The sequence below is a fragment of the Ovis canadensis genome, chromosome 3, assembly GCF_042477335.2.
Source record: "Ovis canadensis isolate MfBH-ARS-UI-01 breed Bighorn chromosome 3, ARS-UI_OviCan_v2, whole genome shotgun sequence".
Classification (NCBI taxonomy): Eukaryota; Metazoa; Chordata; class Mammalia; order Artiodactyla; family Bovidae; genus Ovis; species Ovis canadensis.
Window position 1 is genome coordinate 196,433,349 of NC_091247.1, and position 24,039 is coordinate 196,457,387.

A 24,039-nucleotide genomic window follows, 5' to 3' on the forward strand; every position below is an offset into this window, starting at 1 on the left:
GCGTAATAATGATTGAGTTCATTAAATCTTGACCCTTACATAAACATTTTATTCTGTGTGAGAAAACATCATTTCACATGAAGCACTCTGTTGGACTGAAGTGCCATGGTTGACTCAAGGAAAAGCAACTGCGTGATTGTTTTTGTGTGGTGAACTCAACCGGCTACTTTTTCTACCTGGCGCCATTGTTCCTCGAAAGAACAAAGTTGTTCAAACTTGTGTGTGTTTTTTTGAAAATGAATGAAATAGGCCTGTCACTTCAAGTAAAACAATGGACTATATTTATTGGCAGTGGTAAAATTCTAGCTCCCAAGTGAAAATTGGAATTTTTGGAAAATTTGTATCCCCTACCCTTTCCTCCTATTAAAGAGGTCTTAATTTTTTATTATATTAGTGGTTACCAATGTTTTGATGATATTGGTAGTTTTAGAAGGAGTTACCCTTTGAAAGATCTGTGTAACTCAGGCAACCAGTATTTTTCCAAGTGAGTGTTCCATGATATTACAAATTTATGTATGAGTAAAGATTCATTCAAAGTGCAGGATTTCCCTGGTAGCCCAGTGGTTAAGGCTCTATGCTTCCACTGCAGTGGGCACAGGTTTGATCCCTGGTCAGTGAACTGAATCCTGCTTGCTGCAGCCATAAAATTAAAAAACAAACAAAACCCCCAAATCCCTGAAGTACATTTTAAAATGAAAAAAAAAATATTCCAAGTACAAGATAGGATTTTTGATGCGTCATTTTGGCTATTGTAAACTGAGGTCCCTAGAATTCCATTTTTCGTTTCCCTTTGGTTTTGGACTGCAAGGACATTCTCTTGTGAACCTAGGAGGACTTTGGGAGGCAGTGGTCATTTTGTGGTGTGCACACGCCTTCTTCTAGTCATTCAATCAAACGCTAATCTAGGTGCCCTTTGAAGGAATTTTGCAGATGTGGTTAAAGTCCCTGATTGGTTGATTTGAAGTTATCCAGAGGGAGATTACTGTGGGAGAGCCTGACCTCAGGACATCTGTGTAGGTCTGGCTGCTCACATGCACTCATTCTCTTGCTCTGTCTCCCTTCCTGAGTCAGTTGGGGATGGGCTGCAGCTCACATCTCCTGGTCCAGCCTGCTTGTGGCCTTCTGTTTCTCGGTACTTATCCTACAGATTTTGGACTTTGCTTAGCCAGCCTCCACAGATGCTTTGGGCAATTTCTTCTAATAAATCTGTAAATGTTATATATATTTCTCCTGGCTCTGTTTCTTCTCAGTTGAACCCTGACTGAGGCCATTGGATTTTAAGAAATTAACAGAGTATAAAAACTTCACTGATGGTGTTTCAGATTTTGCAGTGCAGCTAAGCTGTAAGGGACCAGCAGTTGTCAAGTTTTAGAGGCGTATCAGAGATTAATAGCCACAATTATCTGAAAAAGTTATCACAAGTACTTTCTTCGTCAACCATGTATCTATATGAGACTGGATTTTCTTTGTGTACTTCAGCCAAAATTTCTTATTGCAAGAGACTGCATGCAGAAGCAGATAGGAGAATCCAGCTGTTTTTTGTTAAGCCAAACGTTAAAGATTTGCAATAATGTAAAACAGAGCCACATTTAATATTAATCCTCTTGGAAAATATAGGTAATGTGAATGAAAATATTTTAACATCATAGTCTATTATTGTTAATAAATGCAATTTCTCACTATGGCTATTGTAAATATCAATAGAATACTTTTAAAAATAAAAGCTCTTTGAGACCTTTATAATTTTTAAGAGTGTGAAGGCACCTGACACCAAAAAACCTTGAGAAATACTACTTGAGGGTATATCTAGGAATGTGCTGCTGGTATTGAACATATCTTCAATTTTATGAGAAAGGGGAAACTTTTCCATGGTGATTTTACCAGTTTTTATGCTCACTAGCCATGAATTGGCAAATACGTTCAATCACAATTCATCAACTTTGCCAGTTCTTATAGCCTGACTTTGAATTTTTAGCTTATTAATAAGATGACAAGTTATTGTGATATTAATTGCCACTTCTGAAGAGGTTGAACACATTTTCAAATGTTTGTCAATTAGATTTCATTTTCTTTGAGGTGCGTGCTTGTTTTCAGCTTTGCTCACTCTATTGCGTTTCTTTTTGATTTGTTAGAAGTACTTTATATATTTTGAATATAGGTCTTTTATATATGTTTTAAATATCTTCTTCCACACTTTGACTTTTTATTCTCCCCAGAAGTTTTTGATGACAAGAAATAAATTTCACTTTTTGGGGAGGTGGGGGGCTATGCCACGCAATTTGTGGATTATTAGTTTCCCGATCAGGGATTGAACCCAGGCCAAGGCAGTGAAACCTCAGAATTCTAACCACTAGGCCACCAGGGAATTCCACATTTCAATTTTTAAAAGTTGAATTTATCAATCTTTGATTTAGGTTTGGTTTTGTGTCTTGTTTAAGGAGTCTTTTTCTATTCCTAGATTATGAAGACATCTTCCTGTATTATTGATTTTGTCCGTCACAGTTAGGTCTTTAATTTCAGAAGTTGATTTTTGTATGAAGTAGGGGTCCAGTTTTTCTTTCTGTTTGTCTGTTTTGTTTTCCTACAGATACCCAATTGTCCCAGCACCATTAAAGAAGGCTTTTTTCCTTCTGATACATCATAGCACATCTTAGCACATCCATGAGGTTCTGCTTCTAGATCTCTATTTGCCTTCCATTGTCTTGTCTATCTGGATCTCTCTTTTGTTTCATTGTTTTGCTTGTCCGTCTGGGCAAAAGCCACACTGTCTTTATCTCCAAATCACTATAAGGAGTCTTTTTTATTTTTTAAATAAGGAGTCTTGATGTCTCCTAGGACAGGTCCTTCTGTTTCACTCTTCAAGAGTGCCTTGGATATTTCTTGTTCTTTTGCTTTTTCTTATAGCTTAGATTCAGTTTATCATGTCAGTCAAACTTTTGTGATTCAGTTTGTTGCAAGGAAAATAAATGCCCCGACATGATTTTCATTTGGATTGCATTACATTTTATGAGTCAGTTGCGGGAGAATCGACATCTTTGTATTTTATTTTTTTAATCCTAAAGCATTTTATTTTTTTAATCTTTTGATTTTGATTAGAGTATAGTCGATTACCAATATTGAGATAGTTTCAAGTGGGCAACTGAGGACTCAGCCATGTATATACGTGTATCCATTCTCCCTCAAACTCTCCTCTCATTCAGGTTGCCACGTAACACTGAGTGGAGTTCCCTGCACTATTCATTAGTGCAATCTTTATAATATAGAATCTTTCAATCTATGCATATGAGATTGCTTTCTGCTTTAGTTAGGTCTTAAATGACTTGGTAAGTTTTATATTTTCCTTATGTCTTTCACTCATGTTAGATTTTTCCCACCTAGGAATTGGTTTTAATTCTACCTTAAATAGTGTTTTTTTTTTTTTTCTAACTGCTGCTGTTATATGGGAATATAGTTTCTTATCTGGTTACCTTGCCTAAACAGATAATTTCAAAAGATTATGTCAGTTTTTCTGGATTTTCTACGCTTAATCTTTTCTGTGTCTCAAGATCTATGACAGTTTTTTTCTTCTCCTCACTTTATACTTCTATTTCAGGGTTTCTCAAGCGATGCTAGTGGTAAATAACCCTCCTGCCAATGCAGGAGACATAAGAGATGCGGGTTTGATCCCTGGGTCGGAAAGATCCCCTGGCGTTATTTCATGAACCTTGCTTTACTTTATTGGTAGTGCAATATTGATTTAAAGTATTCGTAGTTACAGCAGGCAATGTGTGATGGCCTCAATCTGAAAGAAAAGCTTTAAATTTGATCACTTTAATAGATAAACAACAAGGACCTACTATAGCACAGGAAACTATTCAATATCTTATAATAACCTATAATGGAAAAGAGTCTGAAAAAGGATATATATATATATGTGTGTGTGTGTATATATAAACTGAATCACTTTGTTGCATACCTGATGCTGAAACTAATGCATTGTTAATCAACTATACTTTTTAAAAAATTGCCATTTTAAATATAATATTTGTTGCAAATTTATTGAAGAAAGCCTTTATCACTTAAAGAAGATTCTATTTTTCCTTAGTTATTGAGGAAACTTTTTTAAAAAATCATAAATGAATGTTTGGTTTTATCAGGTGCATTTATTATATCAGTGGCATGATATATAGTTTTTTTTACATAAACTATTAATATAGTGAATTTCATGTATTTTCTAATGTTAAACCATTGAGTATTCTTGGGATAAATCCAGCTTAGTTAGACTGTTATCCTTTGTATGTTTTGCATCTTCGTTATTCAATGACATTATCATATAATCTTTATGTAAATTTGAACCTATATCAAATGTGTACAATTTTTATACTGAAATAAATTGAACCTTATAAAGTTACATACCTTCTTTATTTCCAGCAGTGCTTCTTGTCTGAAAGTTTGTTTTGTTATATATTTAGCAATGTAACTTCACTGGCTTCATTTTTAAAAGTGTTTATATGACATTGCTTTTTATGCTTTTTTGTTTCAGAGTTATCAACTGAATTAATCTGACAACCATTCTTTTAACCAAAGCTCTAGTCTTATTACAGTTAATAAATTAACCACATATTTGCACTTTAGCAAAACATCTCCTCTTGTGCTTTTTGGTTGTGCTCCAGAATTTGTATTTCTTTTCTCTGGTAAGCTTTGAGCCTGTAAGCATCTGAAGGCCCTATTTTTCATTCTCATTCAGCTTAGCATATTTTCTAATTTCCATTCTTTTTCTTCTTTAACTCACTCTTTAATATTAAGTAATGGATTTCTTTTTTTCCAAAATGTGTATATGTTATGGTTATATTTTTGCTTTTGATATCTAGCTTATCTTACACATGTGAAAAGAACATGCCTTCTGCAGGTAGTATGTGCAGGGCTCTGTGTCCACTAAGTTAGTTTGTTGTTCCTGTTGTTCAAATCATCCATGTTTTTATTTGTTTTAACCTGTTTGTTGTATCAATCACTTAGAGAACCTGTGGTAGAAATTTCCCTTTTTTAAAAAAATTTTTATTGAAGTATAGTTCATTTACAATGTGGTGTCAGCTTTTGGTCTACAAGAACATGATTCAGCTATGCATATACATACATTCATCCTTTTTAGATTCTTTTCTCAAATAGTTTATCACACAAAAAAATTCCCATTAAAATGTTCGATTTTTCCTCTTTCCTATATATTTATCAATATGCACTAACTTCAAAGTCTTTTCATATCCCTCCTCAGCATTTTGTTTGTGGCCCCACCCTAAGAAGGTGGCATTGCCCTAGCAAGAGTCTTGAGCTGCTTGGTTTCTGTGATTTGGGAGGCTGAACCACCTCCAGTCACATAGATATCCACTCTCCAGAGTTCATAGGAGCCAGATAAAATGAAAAGATACAGGGTGTTTTGGGATGGGTTGGGGGCAGGGTACTATGGGGTCTTTGATTCCATTTCTGTTTTGTAGGCAGTCAGTCCACATTGTGTAAACGTGTGTGTTATTTAACCATCCAGCTCCTGCAGTACAAAGCATAACTCTGAATTCCCTCCAGATCTTGGTGATAAAGGGACTTCTTTCTATCCCAGGGACTAAAACCAGTCTGTCTGGCTTTTCTAGATTTAGGGTCTGTGTCAATAGCTTTACATGGTGAAGGTGATGAAGAGCCATAGAAAAGTCAGTTTTCAGAACATGGGGATTGTTTTCATTTATTTACCTTCTAACATTTATTTTTCTTTTATCTTCAGTTATTTGAAGGATTGAAGGCATTTCGGGGAGTAGATAATAAAATTCGTCTGTTTCGGCCAAACCTCAACATGGATAGGATGTACCGATCCGCTATGAGGGCCACTTTGCCGGTACGTAAATTAGGAATTTCTCTTGTAATGGGTCACTGAATTCCACCAAATGAAACATTGCTGAGTATTTAGATCAGTATTTACTATAAATCATATGAGTACTGAAGTTATTTCTGGTCTGCTTTTTAATCAGTGAGGTAAAAATGCAAGAAGTAACCGTCTGGCAATTCCACAATCTATTTCTTTGTGAGTGTCTGTGAGGATTTAATGTGTATGTGGAAGATAATAGGACAAGGAAAAATTATGCCTCAAACTGAAATAATAAAATTTAAAGACTGTATGAAGTTGTAGTATGAAATACGGTGTACCACACAGATAATTAGGGAGTTTTCCCTAATTGCTTAAGATGCTACTAAAAAGTATGCAGTGATTTAATTAGTTGTTTTGACATTTTACCCCAAGTTTTATTAACTTTTTTTTTTAAAGGATATAAAAATGTTTTCTCATAGCCACTGGTTCCTGACTATACCATTGTTTGTTATGGAGCAGAATTCATTCTAAGGTGGGTTGGGAGACCCTAAGGTTCATGCCTAGGTAGGAGGTAACTTAGATTACTTTCATTCCTCGAGACGTGAACAGGCTGCCTTTCTAAACTGAAAGAAGTCTTTTCTCCATTGAGATAATTCATTTGTCCCTGACCTTCACCTGAAGGTCTTCAGTTGAAGAAACTCAAGTGATGACTCTTTTTTTAGCCAGGCTCTTCCTTCTTCTTCCTTTTTGTTTTATTTTGGCTGTGAGGATTCTTCGTTGTGGCAGGCAGGCTTAGTTGCCCCACAGCATGTGGGATCTTAGTACCCCTACTAGGGATTGAACCCACGTCTCCTACATTAGAAGGTGGATTCTTAACCACTGGACCACCAGGGAAGCCCTTCCTTCTTCCTTTTGCAACCCATGCTTTACCCACTTTCTTCAGAGGCCATAGTATAGTAGCAGAAGGAACATTCAGGTAATTTCTTTCAATTCAGTCCTAGTTCTACTCTTTACCCGTTACAGACAAATCACTGGGAAATCCTTTTAAAATGGGGACAGAAGAAAAGGGAAGTAACATTTATTGGACATCAACGCTGCCACAAACTGCGTTATGTGGTTTTACATTCTTTGCATTTTCAATCGTAGCGGTGAGCCACTGCCAAGAAGGTATGCCTTGCAAATTTTAGCAGCACCTTTGCACAGATTAAAAAGCTCAAGCCCGGAGAGGTTAGATGACTTGCCTAAACTCACACAGAATAAAGGGACAGGGTAAGAACGTTGATGTAAGTTTTTAAATCCCTAGTCAAGTTCTTTCCACTAAATCTTACCTCTAGACAGGAGTAACAGAAACCCTGTACTTGACACAGGGAGCTGGTATGTCCCAGATGATTGGCAGTCCTGATTTCTGGAACGCTGCTATGCTGCGATTGCTGTTACAAGTTAGTACTTCGTAGCCAAATCCTGATGTCATGAACTCTATTCATATGTGTTTCTGACTCATGTCTACCTTGAATAACCCATCACATCTCTCTGAAAGTATGTTTCTTTGCCCTGCCAAATAAGTAGAAACTACTTATTTTATAAGCTGTCACCTATTTAGTACATAAAACCCTTTTTCACCTTCCTGAAATAAATTACTCTTCGCTTTTACCCATTTTCTTATTGTATCATTGGTCTCTTACTGATTTTCAGGTTATCTTAACGTTTTCCAGTTACTATCCTTTGCTGGTTATATTACCAAAAAACTTCACCCAGTGTGTCAATTTTTTTATCTTTTGAAGAATAGCAGATCTTAAGTTTTAAATAGTCGAATTTTGTCCTTTTTTTCCCTTAATGACTTATGCTTTATGTCTTTTATTTAAGAATTCTGCTTTAAGGTGACAGTGATGCTTTGTATTTTTGTTTTATAGAAATATTAATGTTTTCTCACATTTAAGTATGTCATCAGCTACAGTTGGTATTTGGGTTTGGTAAGAGGTAGGGAACCACTTACTTATCTTCCTTATGTGACTAATCTATCAGTCCATCACAATTTGAGGAGGAAAAGTCACAGAAAAAATTGCTTGGTTTTATATTATTAGTTATAAAATTTTATTTATCTATTGGCTTACTTATATTTGGTACTTTTTTTTTTTGGTCCATACTACTTGGCTTTGTACAACCTTAGTTCCCTGACCAGGGATTGAACCTGGGTCACTGCAGTGAAAGCACCAAGTCCTAACCACTGGACCTCCACGGATTTCCTTCTTAGTACTTGTTTTTAACAGTCAAAGCTCTCAGGAGGATCAGTTCTTACTGCTACAGTGGAAAAACGTTGCATTATTCATTGTGTTTTTCATTCCTTCAGGCGTTTGACAAGAAAGAGCTTTTAGAGTGTATTCAGCAGCTTGTGAAATTGGATGAGGAATGGGTCCCCTACTCAACATCTGCGAGTCTATATATCCGTCCTACGTTCATTGGAACTGAGGTGCAGAGCGACTTCCTATTTCGGGGTACTTTGGTGGGCGATTATCATTGTTTATGCTTGTGTGAAACTTCTAGTACGAAGTTTGAAATAACCCCCCAGTAGCATCACTGATGCTCCTTTCCCTTGATCATTAAGACTGTAAACATTTACTTTAAAGGGCCAGATAGTCAGTATTTTAAGCTTTGTGAGCCATATGGTTTCTGACACTACTCAGTGCTGACACGTGGTACAAACACAGCCACAGCCACCACCACCAACATAAATGAGTAAAGCAAGGACCGAGGCTGTTTGCCTTTCCCTAAGACTAACCGCAGTCTCCTCAGTTGACCTATCTGGGTAGTTCTCCTCCAAGGTAAGAGTGGTCATGGTTTTGAAATTTGGAGGAGAGTGATCTCCTGTTTTTTAATCTTCATTTTCTTGAAGTCTTGGGATTACTTGGTAAGGAGTGGGAGTGAAGGACATTCTTCTCCCATAGAGAATGTTGAAAATAAAGTTCACAGTGGGTATCAAGGAAATACTTGATAGCTAGAGAGACAGGTTTAAACCACGTGGCTAAGGGATCTCCCAGTTGTTCAGTCTACTGGTTGCTGACCTTTCAAAAGAAGGACATACTTGAAGTGACCACGGCCATCTGTGTGGGTGTGTGATATAAAATATAAAGACCTTGTCCCCGTCTCCTTCCTCTGCTGAGCAGGGTTAGGCCCTATGGAGAATGGGTGATGTGAGGGGGGAGACTGATTGTAGATGGTGGATGAGGAAGGTGTGGCGTATGGAAAATGGGACAGGGCATTGCTATAGTAGAGGCATTTTGCTCTCTCTGGGGTAATTGTATGGTTACCATATTTCCACTGGGTCATATGAATGTAAGCAATAGAGAAATACATAAGGCCAGAGGATAGGTACCTAAGTGGTCCTTTGGCATCCTTTTGATGCCTTTTGAAAAACTATTAATCATCTGGATAATGAATTTCATAAATTGCAGTCTTCCTAATAACTGTTAAAGAATTGGAATAATTTAGAGTCACCTTCTCCTTAAGTTTCTGATATTTTAATATTATTGAGTTTTAAAAGGGCTTCCCTGGTGGCTCAGATGGTAAAGTGTCTACCTGCAATGCAGGAGACCTCGGTTCAATCCCTGGGTTGGGAAGTTCCCCTGGAGAAGGAAATGGCAACCCACTCCAGTAGGAAGAAGCAGTTTTTAAAATTTTCAAAGCACTACCTTCTAGTGATCTGGGGTGCTTTCCCATTCTAAGATCTGATTCTTCCAGTCTTAGTTTGTTGAGAGTTTTTGTCATAAATGGAGGCTGGGTTCTGTTGAATGCTTTTTTTAAATGTCTTGACATGATAATGTGGTTTTGTCCTTAATTCCATTATAATGTATTATATTAACTCATCTTTAGATGTTAAAACAAACTTGTATTCTTGGGCTAAATCCTACTTGATTATGGTGAATAATTTACATTATATTTTGCTGTATGCATTTGGCAAATATTTTGTTAAGGACTTTTGTGTCAGTGCTTATGAAAGTTATTGGTCTATAGTTTTCTAATATACCTAGTTCTGTGATTTAGTCAAGTCTTTAGGCTCCTGAAATTCTGTAATGTAGAGTTAGACAAGCTTTTAAGTCTGATTCTATAGTCTGGCTGATACTTCCAATAATTTACTTTATTGATGGTCTTCAAATATTTTCATATGAATTACCCAGATATTGTTTAAAATACACATATTTATACCAATCCCAAGATATTCCAGTTGAATATTCTGTTGCTCAACCAAATTTAAGAACCTCAGTGACAAAAATCCTGCCAAATAGTCCCCTCTCGTGACACTCTATCAGCTTATATATTTGATCATACTTTGAACCTCAGAATCAAGAATTTTTAAATATCTGCTTTCCAAGTAGTAAGCTAAGAATTGAAAGAAAAAACTGATAGCATTTGATGTCAGCATTGTTTATGTTTGGTTACTATGTTTATATCAACTGGAATCTTCTAATTCATGGTACAGGCAGGAAAAAAACACTCACCAGGCATTCAGAATGAGCATGTTACAAATAGCATTCAGTAAAGCAGATAGATTTAAACATTTGCAGACCACACAAATGTTGTATAGTTCAGTCTGGTAATTATCACACATTGCCTTTCCATGGTATCTACATTTGATACATGAGATGAAGGCGGGAGGATTGGTTGGTGCCCGTGGGTCCCAGGTCAGTGGGATTCTTCTATCTGGGACGACTAACTTTTTCTTGCCTTTTTATGTTACTTGCTTCTCTGATGGCTCTGTCTTGTCTCTGCCTTCACAGAATTGCAGGACTACCTCTATATCTGTTATCTGGTATTTTGGTCTTATGTGCAGCATCTGGCTAACATCTGTCATTTCATCTTCTTTTCATGGTTATCTTAACTGATTAAGTGGGTCTTTTATCTAAGAGTTACTTTGAGTCGGGTAATGTTTAAAGTGATGTAACCACCAACTTTGTACTAGGTCTCTAGTCTCTGGTATGGCACTCACTTGTGTATAGAGAATATTCTGTATTCTTCAAAAGACATATTTCTACTGGGCCCCAGCTCAACCTAAATAATCTAAATCCATGGATCCAAAATGAAACACTCTGCTTTTAAATAAAGTCTCCAGAGATTTTTAAAAAACTTGCAATAGAATCGCCATCCCAAGTCTTGTGAAAGAATTAAAAATATGTCTCGCAGTCTTTAACACTTTATTTCCTCCAGGAACTGCAAACTAGTACCAAGGTGGAAATATTTTTATCTTTGAAAATTTCACTTCATCCTAAGGGCAGAAGTGTTGTTTTCACTTTCCTGAGCTGTGACAGACTGTTATTAATTACTGCTTCTCACACTCAGTAAGGCTTAGTAGCTGCCATATAATCTGAGAGTAACTCTGACACCAACTTAAGAATTTCATTACATTTTCAAAGGTACTGTGCTTCTTTACGTGTCTTATAATCAACAGTTTCTTCATTTTAAAAATTATTTTACCCAAGTCTGACTCTTTGCGACCCCATTGACTGTAGCCTGCCAGGGTCCTCTGTCCCTGGGATTGTCCAGGCAAGAATACTGGTGTGGATAGCCATTCCCTTCTCCTGAGGATCTTTCTGACCCAGGGATCGAACCTGGGTCTCCTGTATTGCAGGCCGATTCTTTGCCATCTGAGCTACAGGAAAGTCCTAATACCTATATACCAGTGTTTTTGTGTAATTCTTCACGTCTTCTGGCCTTCTTTGATAATAATTGGATTCATTACTAAAATCCTTTGAGATTTAGGATGGTAATAAACAGAAGAGTATTTATTGGGACATGTATTAATAACTAATTAATTAACTAATTAAATAGCCAGTGAGTAGAGATTGTTGAAAAAAATTTTTTTCTAAAGTTTACATTATTAAAAAAAAATACTGAACAGTATTATATAAGCTTTTTGTAAAATATAGAGACTAAAATCATTCATGATCCCAAACATATTCTGATATTAAAAGAGAATTTTGGTGGCTCAGTGGTAAAAAAATCTTCCTGCTAATGCAGGAAACCTGTATTCAACCCCTGATCCGGGAAGATCCCAAAGCCTGTGCAGCACAACTGTTGAGCCCGTGCTCTGGAGCCCGGGAACCACAACTGCTGAGCCCTAGCGCTGCAACTGCTGAAGCCCGTGCACTCTAGAGCCCGTGTTCCACAACAGGAGAAGCCACCACAACTAGAGAGTAAAAGTCCACATGGCAGTGAAGACCCAGCAGAACCAAAAATAAATTTTAAAAAAGAGAATTTCAGTATCATCTAAATCAATATCTTCTAAAATATTTACAGGTAGTTAAGAACTTAAAAATTAAAAGCTGGAGTGTTTCAAACTGCTGCTGATTGTTAATTCAAAATTAGATAAAACCTAAAATCATATTTAAATTAAAAAAATTCATGGACCTGTCATTCTTTTCCTTTTATCACCTTGTAAAGTCTTTATATTCCATATATAATTTTACCTATAGTCATAACAGTTTCCATGAAAAGAATTCCCTTTATTCATAGCCCTTGTTTATTTATGCTTATACATCTTATCATCTTTTCCCTTCACAATTAGCCTCTAAATGAAAGAATCTGAACAGATTTGAAAACTGGTTATCAGACCAGTAATTTGTAATCATTCACTTGGGTTTTGTCCATACTTTTAATGTATTCTTTTGCAGTCCTTTTTGAGATTATATATGTATCTCATTCTGCTGTTATACACCACCTTAAAATCTTACTTGCATAACTGTTAACATGTTTTGTATTAACAGCCCCCTTTTTAGTATCTTCAAATCTCGATTATCTGTTTTTAGAGACACAGCTTGTTTGCATTGATTTTGGTCTGTGATGATCAGCTTGCTATTATCAGGCCACTCCCCCATATCCTCTTGAGGCTGTTCTTGTTCTTTCAGCATTATCACAGGAGATGATAGCTATTTGTTATTCTCTTTATTTTTACTTTGAAGTGTTGGTGCACTTAGTTAATAATGATACCCCTCAGTTCATACCACTTACCATTTTGGGGCAGAATGTGACCATCTTTTTGTTTTTTTTATTCCCTTTTCTATCCCTTCTTTCAGTCTCTGGAAATCATTCTCATGTATTGAATGAACATTCTTTTGGTTTATATATGTTTTAAGTATCTCTTATTACCTTGCTGCTGCTGCTGCTAAATCACTTCAGTCGTGTCCAACTCTGTGCAACCCCATAGACGGCAGCCCACCAGGCTCCCCGGTCCCTGGGATTCTCCAGGCAAGAGTGCTGGAGTGGGGTGCCATTGCCTTCTCCAATGCATGAAAGTGAAAAGTGAAAGTGAAGTCGCTCAGTCGTGTCCGACTCTTAACAACCCCATGGACTGCAGCCCACCAGGCTCCTCTGTCCTTGGGCTTTTCCAGGCAAGAGTACTGGAGTGGGGTGCCGTTGCCTTCTCCATCTTATTACCTCTTGGATCCCCATAATTAAAATTTATATAAATGGTTTTGTCCCACACACCTCACTGTGTCTCTTAATGTTTTCCCTCCATGCTATGTTTCTCATTTCTATCCAGGTTATTATGTATAGGTCCAGTCCATCACCTTTTTTAAAAAATGTTTTATTTTGTATTGGGCTGTAGCCAATTAACAAACAATGTTGTAATAGTTTTAGGTGAACAGCAAAGGGACTCAGCCATATATATACATGTATCCATTCTCCCGCAAACTCCCCTCCCATCTAGGCTGCCACATAACATTGAGCAGAGTTCCATATGCTATACAGCAGGTCACTGTTGGTTATCCATTTTAAATATAGCAGTGTGCAGATGTCCATCCCTAACTGTCCCTTTCTCCCATCTTCCCCCCGGCAACCAGAAGTTCATTCTCAAAGTCTGTGAATCTGTTTTGAAAGTAAGTTCATTTCTATTACTTCTTTTCAGATTTCACAAAATAAGGATCTTATATGATATTTCTCCTTCTGTCTGACTTAGTTCACTCAGTATGATACTCTCTGGGTCCATCCATGTTGCTGCAAACTTCTTTCTTTCTCTCTCTACACACCGCCCCCACCCACCCACCCCCCCCCCACACACACACACCCACATCTTTATCCATTCCTCTGTCATTTATCCATTCCATGGGCATTTAGGTTGCTTCCATGTCTTGGTTATTGTAAGCAGTGCTGCAATGAACATTGGGGTGCATGTATATTTTGGGGTCATATTTTTCTCTGGATAGATGCCCTGGAGTGGGATATCAGAGTCATATGAAAAGTCTATTTAATTTTTTTAAGGAGCTTCCATTCTGTTCTCCCTAGTGACTGTACCTGGAGAAGGCAATGGCAACCCACTCCAGTGTTCTTGCCTGGAGAATCCCAGGGACAGAGGAGCCTAGTGGGCTGCCATCTATGGGGTCGCACAGAGTCGGACACGACTGAAGCGACTTAGCAGCAGCAGCAGCAGCAGTGGCTGTACCAGTTTACATCCCCAGCAAAAGTGGAGAAGGATTCCCTTCTCTCCACACTCATTCCAGCATTATTTGTGGACTCTTTGATGATAGCCATTCTGGCTGGTGTAAGGTGATATCTCATTTTAGTTTTGATTTGTCTTTCTCAAATAACTAGCAATGTTGAGCATCTTTTCATGTACCTACTGGCCATCTGTATGTCTTCTTTGGAGAAATGTCTGTTGAGGTCTTCTGCCTATTTGTCAATTGGGTTGTTTGTTTTGGTGCTGTTAAGTGTCATGAGCTGTTTGTAAATTTTGGAGACTAATCCCAATGGTCATATCATTTGCAAATATTTTCTCCCAATCGGTGGGTTGTCTTTTTGTTTTGTGTTTCCTTTGCTGTGCAAAAGCTTTTGTGTTTAAGTAGGTCCCTTGTGTTTATTTTTGGTTTTATTTCCATTATTCTGGGAGAGACAGTCCATGACTTCTAACGCTATTGAGTTCCCCATGCTGGACATGTACTACATTTTGTCCTGGTTCTTTTACTGGGATTTCACTTCCCTGTCCCCTTATATGATACTGCAATGAGCAGTTTGAAAATACATAACTTAGTGAATTGCTGAAAGAGTTACCATTTCCCTGAAAGATACCCTAGGCTCACCTTACTTTTCAATCTCATGAAAGTCCTGCCTCCTTTTGTTCAGGGAATTCCTGTTTCTCTGATGAAACACAGTGGTCCAGTCTGCTATCATATCCATCTCCTGACATTGTGAAGCTCTCCTGAGTGCTGGGCACGACGCATAGGGCTCTTCTTGCACAAATTGACAGCAGCCCCATGAGGAGGTGCCATTGGCATCGCTTTAGAGATGAAGAAACTGAGGCTACCCAGGTGAAATCAGAACCCCTTTGCTCTGTTCTGGAGCATCCCTTGTGGGCTGGTCTTGGAATGCGGTGCTAAGCAAAACCACCTCCCTGCCTTCGTGGAACTCAGTGTCTCATGGAGCTTGTGGAGTGTCAGATCCATGAATGAATGTATTGGTAGATGGAGGTCACTTTTGTGAAGAAGTGGGGGTGTGATTCTATAAGAGTGCTTATGGAAATATAACTCAGATGGGACTAATAATTTCTTTCCTATTTTTTTTTCTTTTCTCTGGTAGCTTATTTTGACAAGCATGACAATGCCAATCTCCACTTTAACCCTGCACCCCATCTTTTTAAAAACTATTTCTTTATTTTTGGCTGTCCTGGGTCTTTATTGCTTCATGGGCTTTTCTCTAGTTGCAGCGCACATGCTTCTCGTTGCCTGGCTTCTGCAGAGAATGGCTCTGGAGCACAGGCTCAATGGTTGTGGCACAACAGGCTTAGGTGCTCTGAGGCATGTGGGATTTTCCTGGATTGGGGATTGAACCTGTGCGTCCTGCATTGCCAGACAGATGCTTTACCACTGAGCCACCAGGGAAGCGCCCCCCTGCCCCCCATCTTGTAATAATGTTAAGTCTGCCTTTGTGTCTGTTCTGTTTCCTTCCCTGAGCTCTCAGCTTTCTTGCTCTCAATTATATTTGACAATAATCACTGCAGATTTTCTATATTGTACTGTGTATTTTACAGTATGTAACATGTATCCAATAACACAGATGTATAGTCATGCTAAGTCTAAATTTCATTCACAGTGCTTCTGAGTTTAAGAATATCAATTTTCACATGCAACTTGCCAGTGTATTTCTGGAATTTTAAGCGGGGAGGGATTTGAGGGAAGGAAAACCTTGGTCAAAAATTAAAATAGTATCAAAAGTATACATTGGAAAGAAAGTTTCCTTCCTACTCTTATTCTGATCCAGAGTCCACTGTTCACCTTCTTCTAAGCAATTCCTGTTGCCAGTTTTCTCATATCCTTCTAGAGATACATATTGATAAATATACACACCCATACCTGCTTACATGTGTTTGTACGTTAAGTATTAGCCTTCTTTTTTATAAGATGGCAGTAATTCTTTCTTCAATTTTTGCCAGTAATCAAGATTTTTAAAAACTACATGAAACACACCGACTCCCACCCACCCTGCCCCCACCCCCCGACGCACAAGGTTTTAAAAGATAAAAATGAAAATCTGAGGACCCAACACCCTATTAAGATTAGAATATGTCTAGGACACTTGACACTCTTTTAAATCCTTTCCTTTCACCTCTCCTCCCCTCCCTAGTACAGTTATGCAGCCATCCCTACTCCCCTGGGGCCACATGTCTACAAATGGACATTTGAGTTATTTCCAGCTGTTCTAAATAAAGCTGTTCTGCACATCTTTGAATTTATCTTATGGTAGACATACATACATACATCTCTTTACCTCAGAGATGAATTGCTGGGCCAGAGGTGATATTCGTACACACATATAATTATATATGATATATAAAAATATATCTATATCTTTACTAACTGCTGCCAGTTTTTTAAAGTGTTTGTACCATTTCACTCCCACCAGCAATGTATGAAAGTTCCATTTGCCTCATATTCCTGCTAACATTGGTGTTATCTTAGTAATTTTGCCCATTCAGTGGCCTTATCTCTTTGTGGTTTTAATTTCCTCTTCTCTGAGGCCAAATTATATTGAGTACCTTTTCACATACTGACTGTCAGAAATCCTTTTATGAAGTGCCTTTACGAGTCTTTTACCATTAAAATATCAGTTTGTCCACATTTTGCTCTCATTTTCCTAACTGTAAGCTATTTCATTGTACATTATGCCATACTTAGTTGAATATAGGATGCCATAAATTATGAGGCAGCACTGTTTTATGCACTGATATGGAAATACATTGCCAATTACACCATGGCACGGCACTTTTCTAGATAGTGCTGAGTGATTGTGAATGAGTCATACCTGTCTCTCAGTTTTTGAAATGCATATTGTTTTCTGAGAAAATCTGTAGTTTCTCCTGCCATCAGATGCACTGCTCAACTTGTGACAAGCATATTTATTTTTACATGTATCTTAATAACAAAAGCTAACAGCATTATCTTATGGGTTTCTGCTGACCATAGGTCCCATTAGAAGACTTGGTTGTTGCTTTGCAAGAAAATATTGAATTGCACTTGTTTAACATTAATACTTTACTAGCGTGTGAGATGAGTACAATTGTGTGGTAGTTTCCAGATGTTCAAGCTGGTTTTACAAAAGGCAGAGGAACCAGAGATCAAATTGCCGACATCCACTGGATCATCAAAAAAACAAGAGAGTTCCAGAAAAACATCTATTTCTGCTTTATTGACTATGCCAAAGCCTTTGACTGTGTGGATCACAATAAACTGTGGAAAATTCTGAAAGAGATGGGAATACCAGACCACCTGACCTGCCTCTTGAGAAACCTGTATGGAGGTCAGGAAGCAACAGTTAGAACTGGACATGGAACAACAGACTGGTTCCAAATAGGAAAAGGAGTACGTCAAGGCTGTATATTGTCACCCTTCTTATTTAACTTGTATGCAGAGTACATCATGAGAAACGCTGGGCTGGATGAAGCACAAGCTGGAATCAAGATGCTGGGATAAATATCAATAACCTCAGATATGCAGATGACACCACCCTTATGGCAGAAAGTGAAGAGGAACTCAAAAGCCTCTTGATGAAAGTGAAAGAGGAGAGTGAAAAAGTTGGCTTGCTCAGCATTCAGAAAACGAAGATCATGGCATCCGGTCCCATCACTTCATGGGAAATATATGGGGAAACAGTGGAAACAGTGTCAGACTTTATTTTTTGGGTGCTCCAAAATCACTGCAGATGGTGACTGCAGCCATGAAATTAAAAGACGCTTACTCCTTGGAAGGAAAGTTATGACCAACCTAGAAAGCATATTGAAAAGCAGAGACATTACTTTGCCAACAAAGGTCCGTATGGTCAAGGCTATGGTTTTTCCAGTGGTCGTGTATGGATGTGAGAGTTGAACTGTGAAGAAAGCTGAGCACCGAAGAATTGATGCTTTTGAACTGTGGTGTTGGAGAAGACTCTTGAGAGTACCATGAACTGCAAGGCGATCCAACCAGTCCATTCTAAAGGAGATCAGTCCTGGGTGTTCTTTGGAAGGAATGATGCTAAAGCTGAAACTCCAGTACTTTGGCAAAGAGTTGACTCATTGGAAAAGACTCTGATGCTGGGAGTGATTGGGGGCAGGAGGAAAAGGGGATGAGGTGGCTGGATGGCATCACGGAATCAATGGATGTGAGTCTGAGTGAACTCTGGGAGTTGGTGATGAACAGGGAGGCCTGGTGTGCTGCAATTCATGGGGTTGCAAAGAGTCAGGCACAACTGAGCGACTGAGCTGAACTGAACATTAATACACATATTTGTTTCACTAATACCAAATACATGTCCCATTCCTGTTTTGCTTCTTTGTAGTAATTTTTTGGTGCTAAATCAGATGCAGTTTTTTGAAGACATTCTATATGGCCTATTCAACATTTGTAGCCTCACCAATGCCCATAGACTATTGGAATTGCCATCACTATGAACAGCTATTTCTAAGTCTAAACAACTTTCCCATGATTGCTCCTTAGCCAGTAGCAATTATAAAATGCTGTGCCCAGATTTTTGACACATTAAATGTGAAAAAGTAGACATCTTAGAATCTGTGAAAGAGTGGTGTCATTTATATAACCAGTGTCCTATTGATCAACCATTATGTTGTCAATATAACAGACATAAGAACTGTAATTAATTGATACAGTGTGCAGCATAGGAAAAATTGAATTTGGACCTTTAAAAAGTACAGACTTTCTTTACAGCATTTATGCTATAGATGTATCCCCTAGTGCACATAAAGACAGACATTCAAGGATATTCATTACAGCTCACAAAATTTGCTTAGATTTTTATAAGAGTAAGAGGAAAGATGTCCAGTTTTGCTTTGGGGCCATTACTGCTGGTTAGTGACCAATTGTTGGGATGAGGGAGTGTGAAGGAGAGGATTTTATTTGTTGGAGTGACGATGGGTAGAATCAAGAGTTCAGTGTTGGACGTGGGAATTTCAGCCAGTGATATCAAGTTGGTGGGTGGATACACCAGACGGTGGAATTCAGGAGAGATTTGGGAGTTTAAGTGCTACATTCTTATCTTTAGTATAAAATGCCTTTACAGTCTGGGGCTTGGATGAGGTTCTCAAGGAAATAGCTGTAGAGAGAGGTGTTAAGAAGCAAGGAATGAGATCTGAGGCAGGCCAGCATGTAGAGAAAGGGAGAGGAACAGGAATCAGCTAAGGGGTCTGAGAAGTAGGAGCCTGGAAAGTAGAAAAACAAGAGGGCTTGGTGTCCTGTGCCAAATGAAGAACATGGAGACGCAGTGAACTGTGGTGAATCCCACCCACAAGACCAGTGCCACGAAGCCCAAGACCTGATTACTGGATTTGACAACGTGGAGTCCTTGGGGATCTTAAACACCTTTCAGTGGGGTAGTGGGACTGGAAGCCTGAAGGTCATGGACTAGTAGAGGATGAGAGGAGGGAGGTTGTGATTGTGAGTATGCATTAACCTTGTGAGGAATTCTGTGCTGTAGTGCAGCAGAGATGGGTGGGTACTTGGCAGGGGGGCAGGTGATGAAGGGAGAGTGTTTTCTTGAGGCTAGAGGTGAGATGACGTGTTTCTAAGCTGATGTCAGTGATCTAGAAGGAAGAGGAAACTGATCAAATAGTCACAAGATTTCCCCAGTTCTACTTCTATCATGCATCTACTTCTGAAGGTGACAGGGTCAGCAGGCAGTGCCATGTACAGGAGGGAGGGCCATCCAAGTACCCCCCGCCTTGCTCCTCGGCTTGTGGTTCTCCACCTGACATTCATGTCACCGAGAGGGCTCTTTCGTGAGGGTGGCATCCTTCCCCCTTCCTCAGCCAACTCACAGGCTGAGGCTACTGCAGTTGCCAGCTCCCTCTGTTGGTCTTACCTGTTGCTCAGCTCCAAGCCCAGTGCCTTGCTTGGCTCAGTCCACTAACCAGTCTGGATGGAATCCTGCTGTCCAGGTCTGAGCACTGAGGCTAGGTCAGTGAGGGGACCCTGGTTCTGAGGTGGTAGCATCCTGTGGCATTTTCCTGGCATCCAGAGAAAGGGCTGGCAGACATTTGCTGTTAAAGGCCAGGTGTGTGTGTACATGCTGAGTGTTTTCAGTTGTGTCCAATTCTTTGTGACCCCGTGGACCGTGGCCTGCCAGGTTCCTCTGTTCATGGGCTTCTCCAGGAAAGAATACTGGAATGGGTTACCATGCCCTCCTCCAGATCTTCCTGACCCAGGGCTTGACCCCACGTCTCTTGATGTCTCCTGCATTGGTGGGTGGGTTCTTTACCACTAGCACCACCTGGGAAGCCAGGTAGTTAAATATTTTTGGCTTTGCGTTCCTTGCAACTATTCACCTCTGCCTTTGTAGCAAAAAAACAGCAATAGGCCACACATGAATGAAAGAATGTGTTCCAGTGAAACTTACAAACAAAACTTGCAGTAGGCTGAAATTTACAGACCCTTGATCCTGAGTTACTTTAGAAGGGAAATGAAGCATGGCTTTCCTAAGAGTGATTCATTTTGGCTCTCCTTGGGTACTTCCTCATCCCATATTCTTAGCCATGTACTTAATAATTCATGCTGAAATTTCTATTTATGTTTCACATTTACCAACCTATATTTTCCACATTGTCAGTACAGGAATCCTTGTCTTTTTTCCAAAGACCAACACATTCTCCACGGTTCCAACACTGAGTGTTTACTAGTTCATTGCTCAGATCTACAATCATTTTAATGTCATCTGAATGTCCTGTAAATTGGTATATGTTGAATTTATTTACCATTATTACTATTATCATGTATTATTTATTTAAAAATAGTAAAAATTGGTATTTATTGGATGCATAAAAAAGATCAGACCCTGGGAACTTTCAACAGATATCTAATTTAATCCTTACTCTAACCTGGTGAGCTATTAGTATATTATCACTGCCTTTACATAATATTAGATTGTAAAGTGTTCTAGTCTTTCTCACCTGAGCTTTAGTTTTCTTTTAACTGTGTTTTTCTTTTTTAAATTTTAACATCATTTTTATTGAAAAATTAAAAAAAAAAAAAGAGCTGAGTGGTTAGCCTGTCAAATATTAAATGTATATTGTCTTTCTCTTTGAACAGGACTGAGAAACAAACTCAGCCCTGTCCCCTACCTGTTTTATAGCAGGTCTCAGAAAATTCTCGGCTTTTGTTTTCCCCATGATATTCTTTCCATGTCTATATATTAACTGCTCATTAGTCTGAAGGCCAGCATTAAAGGAAATCAAGCAGGAAACAGGAACGTGTTCTCTATGGCATCAACTCAACAGATAAGGATTAACATCAGCTTTTTAAAAATAAAATAATTCAAATTTCCTAAGTAGTTTTCTAGGTTGGTTTCATAGCCCTTTTCCATAAATGTCTTATTAAGATGGCCAACAGTTTATCCAATGTCTAGTTAGTACCTGGTATAATAAACAACAGAGGATGCTTTGTGTTGGGGCAAAGAAGGTCCTGCACTTCATGGAGTGCACAGATGCCTGAGTGGTAGAGAGTTAAATAAGCAGTTGTAAGAAAGCATGATGGGTATTTTGTCTACATTTGAGGAAGTGCTGGATGCTGTAATACCGTGTAACACACGCACCTAGGCTTGTAACTGGAGCTCATTTCCTGAAGTGACAGTTAGATGACATTTAAATAGAGATTGAAGGGTTTGTGTTACCTAGAGAGAGGGGATGTTTCAATCGGTTTGTGTTTGTTTCACAGAAAGTGAAAGTGTTAGTCGTCCGACTCTTTGCAATCCCCTGGACTGTAGTCTGCCAGGCTCCTCTGTCCATGGAATTCTCCAGGCAAGAATACTGGTGGAGTGGGTTGCCATTTCCTCCTCCAGGGGATCTTCCCGATACACGGATTGAACACACATCTCCCACATTGTGGGCAGATTCTTTACTACCTGAGCCACAGGGAAGCCTGGTGCCACAACAGAATTTCAAAGATGAGGAACTTGGGATCTTAGTTTCCTAAGTGAAAGTGAAGTTGCTCAGTCGTGTCCAACTCTTTGCAACCCCATGGACTATAGCGTACCAGGCTTCTCCTTCCATGGGATTTTCCAGGCAAGAATACTGGAGTGGGTTGCCATTTCCTTCTCTAGGAGATCTTCCCAACCCAGGGATTGAACCTGGGTCTCCCACATTGTAGGCAGATGCTTTACCATACTTTCCCCCTGCAGTGGAAGTGCAGAGTCTTAATCACTGGACCACCGTGGAAGGCCCACAGATCAGGTGGCTTAACCACCAGAATTCATTTTCTCAGTTTTGGAGGCTGGAAGTCCATAGTCAAAGTGTGAACAGAGTTGGTCTCTGGTGATGCCACACTTCCTCGCTTGTAGGTGACCACTTTGTCACTCTATAGTGGGAGGTTGCAGGGCACATATGCTCTGGTGTCTCTTGTTATAAGGATAACAGGACTACCCAGGGGGCTCAGTAAAGAATCCATCTGCCAGTGCAGGAGACACAAGAGACTCGGGTTGATCTGCGGGTCAAGAACATCCCCTGGAGGAGAATTTTGCAACCCACTCCGGTATTATTGCCTGGAAAATTCCATGGACAGAGGAGCCTAGAGAGCTACAATTCATGGGGTGGCTAAAAGTCAGACACGGCTGAACACACACAGAGTCCCACAGTCCCAACAGGATGGGGACGCCAGCCTTTTAACCTCATTTAACTTTACCTCCGCTAAAGCTTTATCTCCAAATACATTCACATTGGGGGTTAGGCCTTCTACCTATATATTTTGAGTAGGAAAGCAAGGAGGAATCCTAAAGGATTCCATATGGTTTGAGTAGAGGAAGTACAGAATATGAGAGTGTGGTGAAGGCTGAGGGTGGAAGGAAGGTCTGGTTTGAACTCTCTTCACATTAGGAAATCTCGAGAATTTCACTGATTCATTTATTTATTTTTTTACCCCTCTCTCAAATTCTGATATCAAAAAAAAAGAGCTCTGGACTACGAGTAGAGGGATGTCCAGAGCTTAATAATGAAAACTCTGGGTGAATCATTTGAGCCTCAGTTTCTTTAGCTTAGAAATACTCCTGGATTGTTGGATTTTCTGCGAAAATGGCTATGGAATGTCTTGGAAACCTGAAAGTACCGTGTAATTATTGAGGGTTGCTAATTATTATTTTAATCTTAAATCAGACCAGCTAGTTTTCCTATAAACACATTTCATGACTTTGGTGTCCCTCCCCTATGTGATTCACACTGAAACCCTAAATGGGTCACCAGCCAGTCCTGTGTTTCTTACAGCATCCCCTTAGTTCATTGTTCTTGTTGTTGTTTTTTTCTAAGATAGAAACTTAACAAAAAAAGTTAATTAACCAACTTGGCTGCGAGGCCAGTGGGGGCTTTCATGGCGGCAGATGGACTCTGGTTGGGGTGCGAGGGTTTAGTTGCCCCACACCGTCTGGGAGCTTACTTACCCAACCAGGGACCGAACCCGTGTTCCCTGCATTGCAAAGTGGATTCTTAACCACCTGCCTACTAGGGATCCCAGTTCAGTATTCTTCATCATTTTCCCCTCTATTTAATCTTTTTTAAGAACTGGCAGAATTTTTTTTTAATTAGTCTACTCTTTGGATCAAAAAAATAATTTGGAGCACCCTAAAAATTTCTTTTTGAAAAATGTTCCCCAATTATTTCTAATTATATTTTTTCTTCTGCCCCTTAATTGCCTTGCCCAGCAGAATCGTTCTCAAGCCTCTACATGGCAGCAGTGCTTCTCTGCCTTCCAGGCCAAAACATG

The 24,039-nt window shown here is 39.1% G+C and overlaps 1 protein-coding gene across 7 annotated transcripts in view; it reads left to right on the forward strand.

Annotated features, from left to right (window-relative positions):
• BCAT1 (branched chain amino acid transaminase 1) overlaps positions 1 to 24,039 on the forward strand; it is a 114,402-nt gene that overhangs the window by 53,575 nt on the left and 36,788 nt on the right. For all 7 annotated transcript variants that reach the window (XM_069581206.1, XM_069581207.1, XM_069581212.1 and 4 more), the window contains 2 exons: positions 5,747 to 5,857; positions 8,175 to 8,294. In XM_069581206.1, coding sequence (XP_069437307.1) covers positions 5,747 to 5,857; positions 8,175 to 8,294 — 231 coding nt within the window. The remainder of the gene's footprint in view (positions 1 to 5,746; positions 5,858 to 8,174; positions 8,295 to 24,039) is intronic.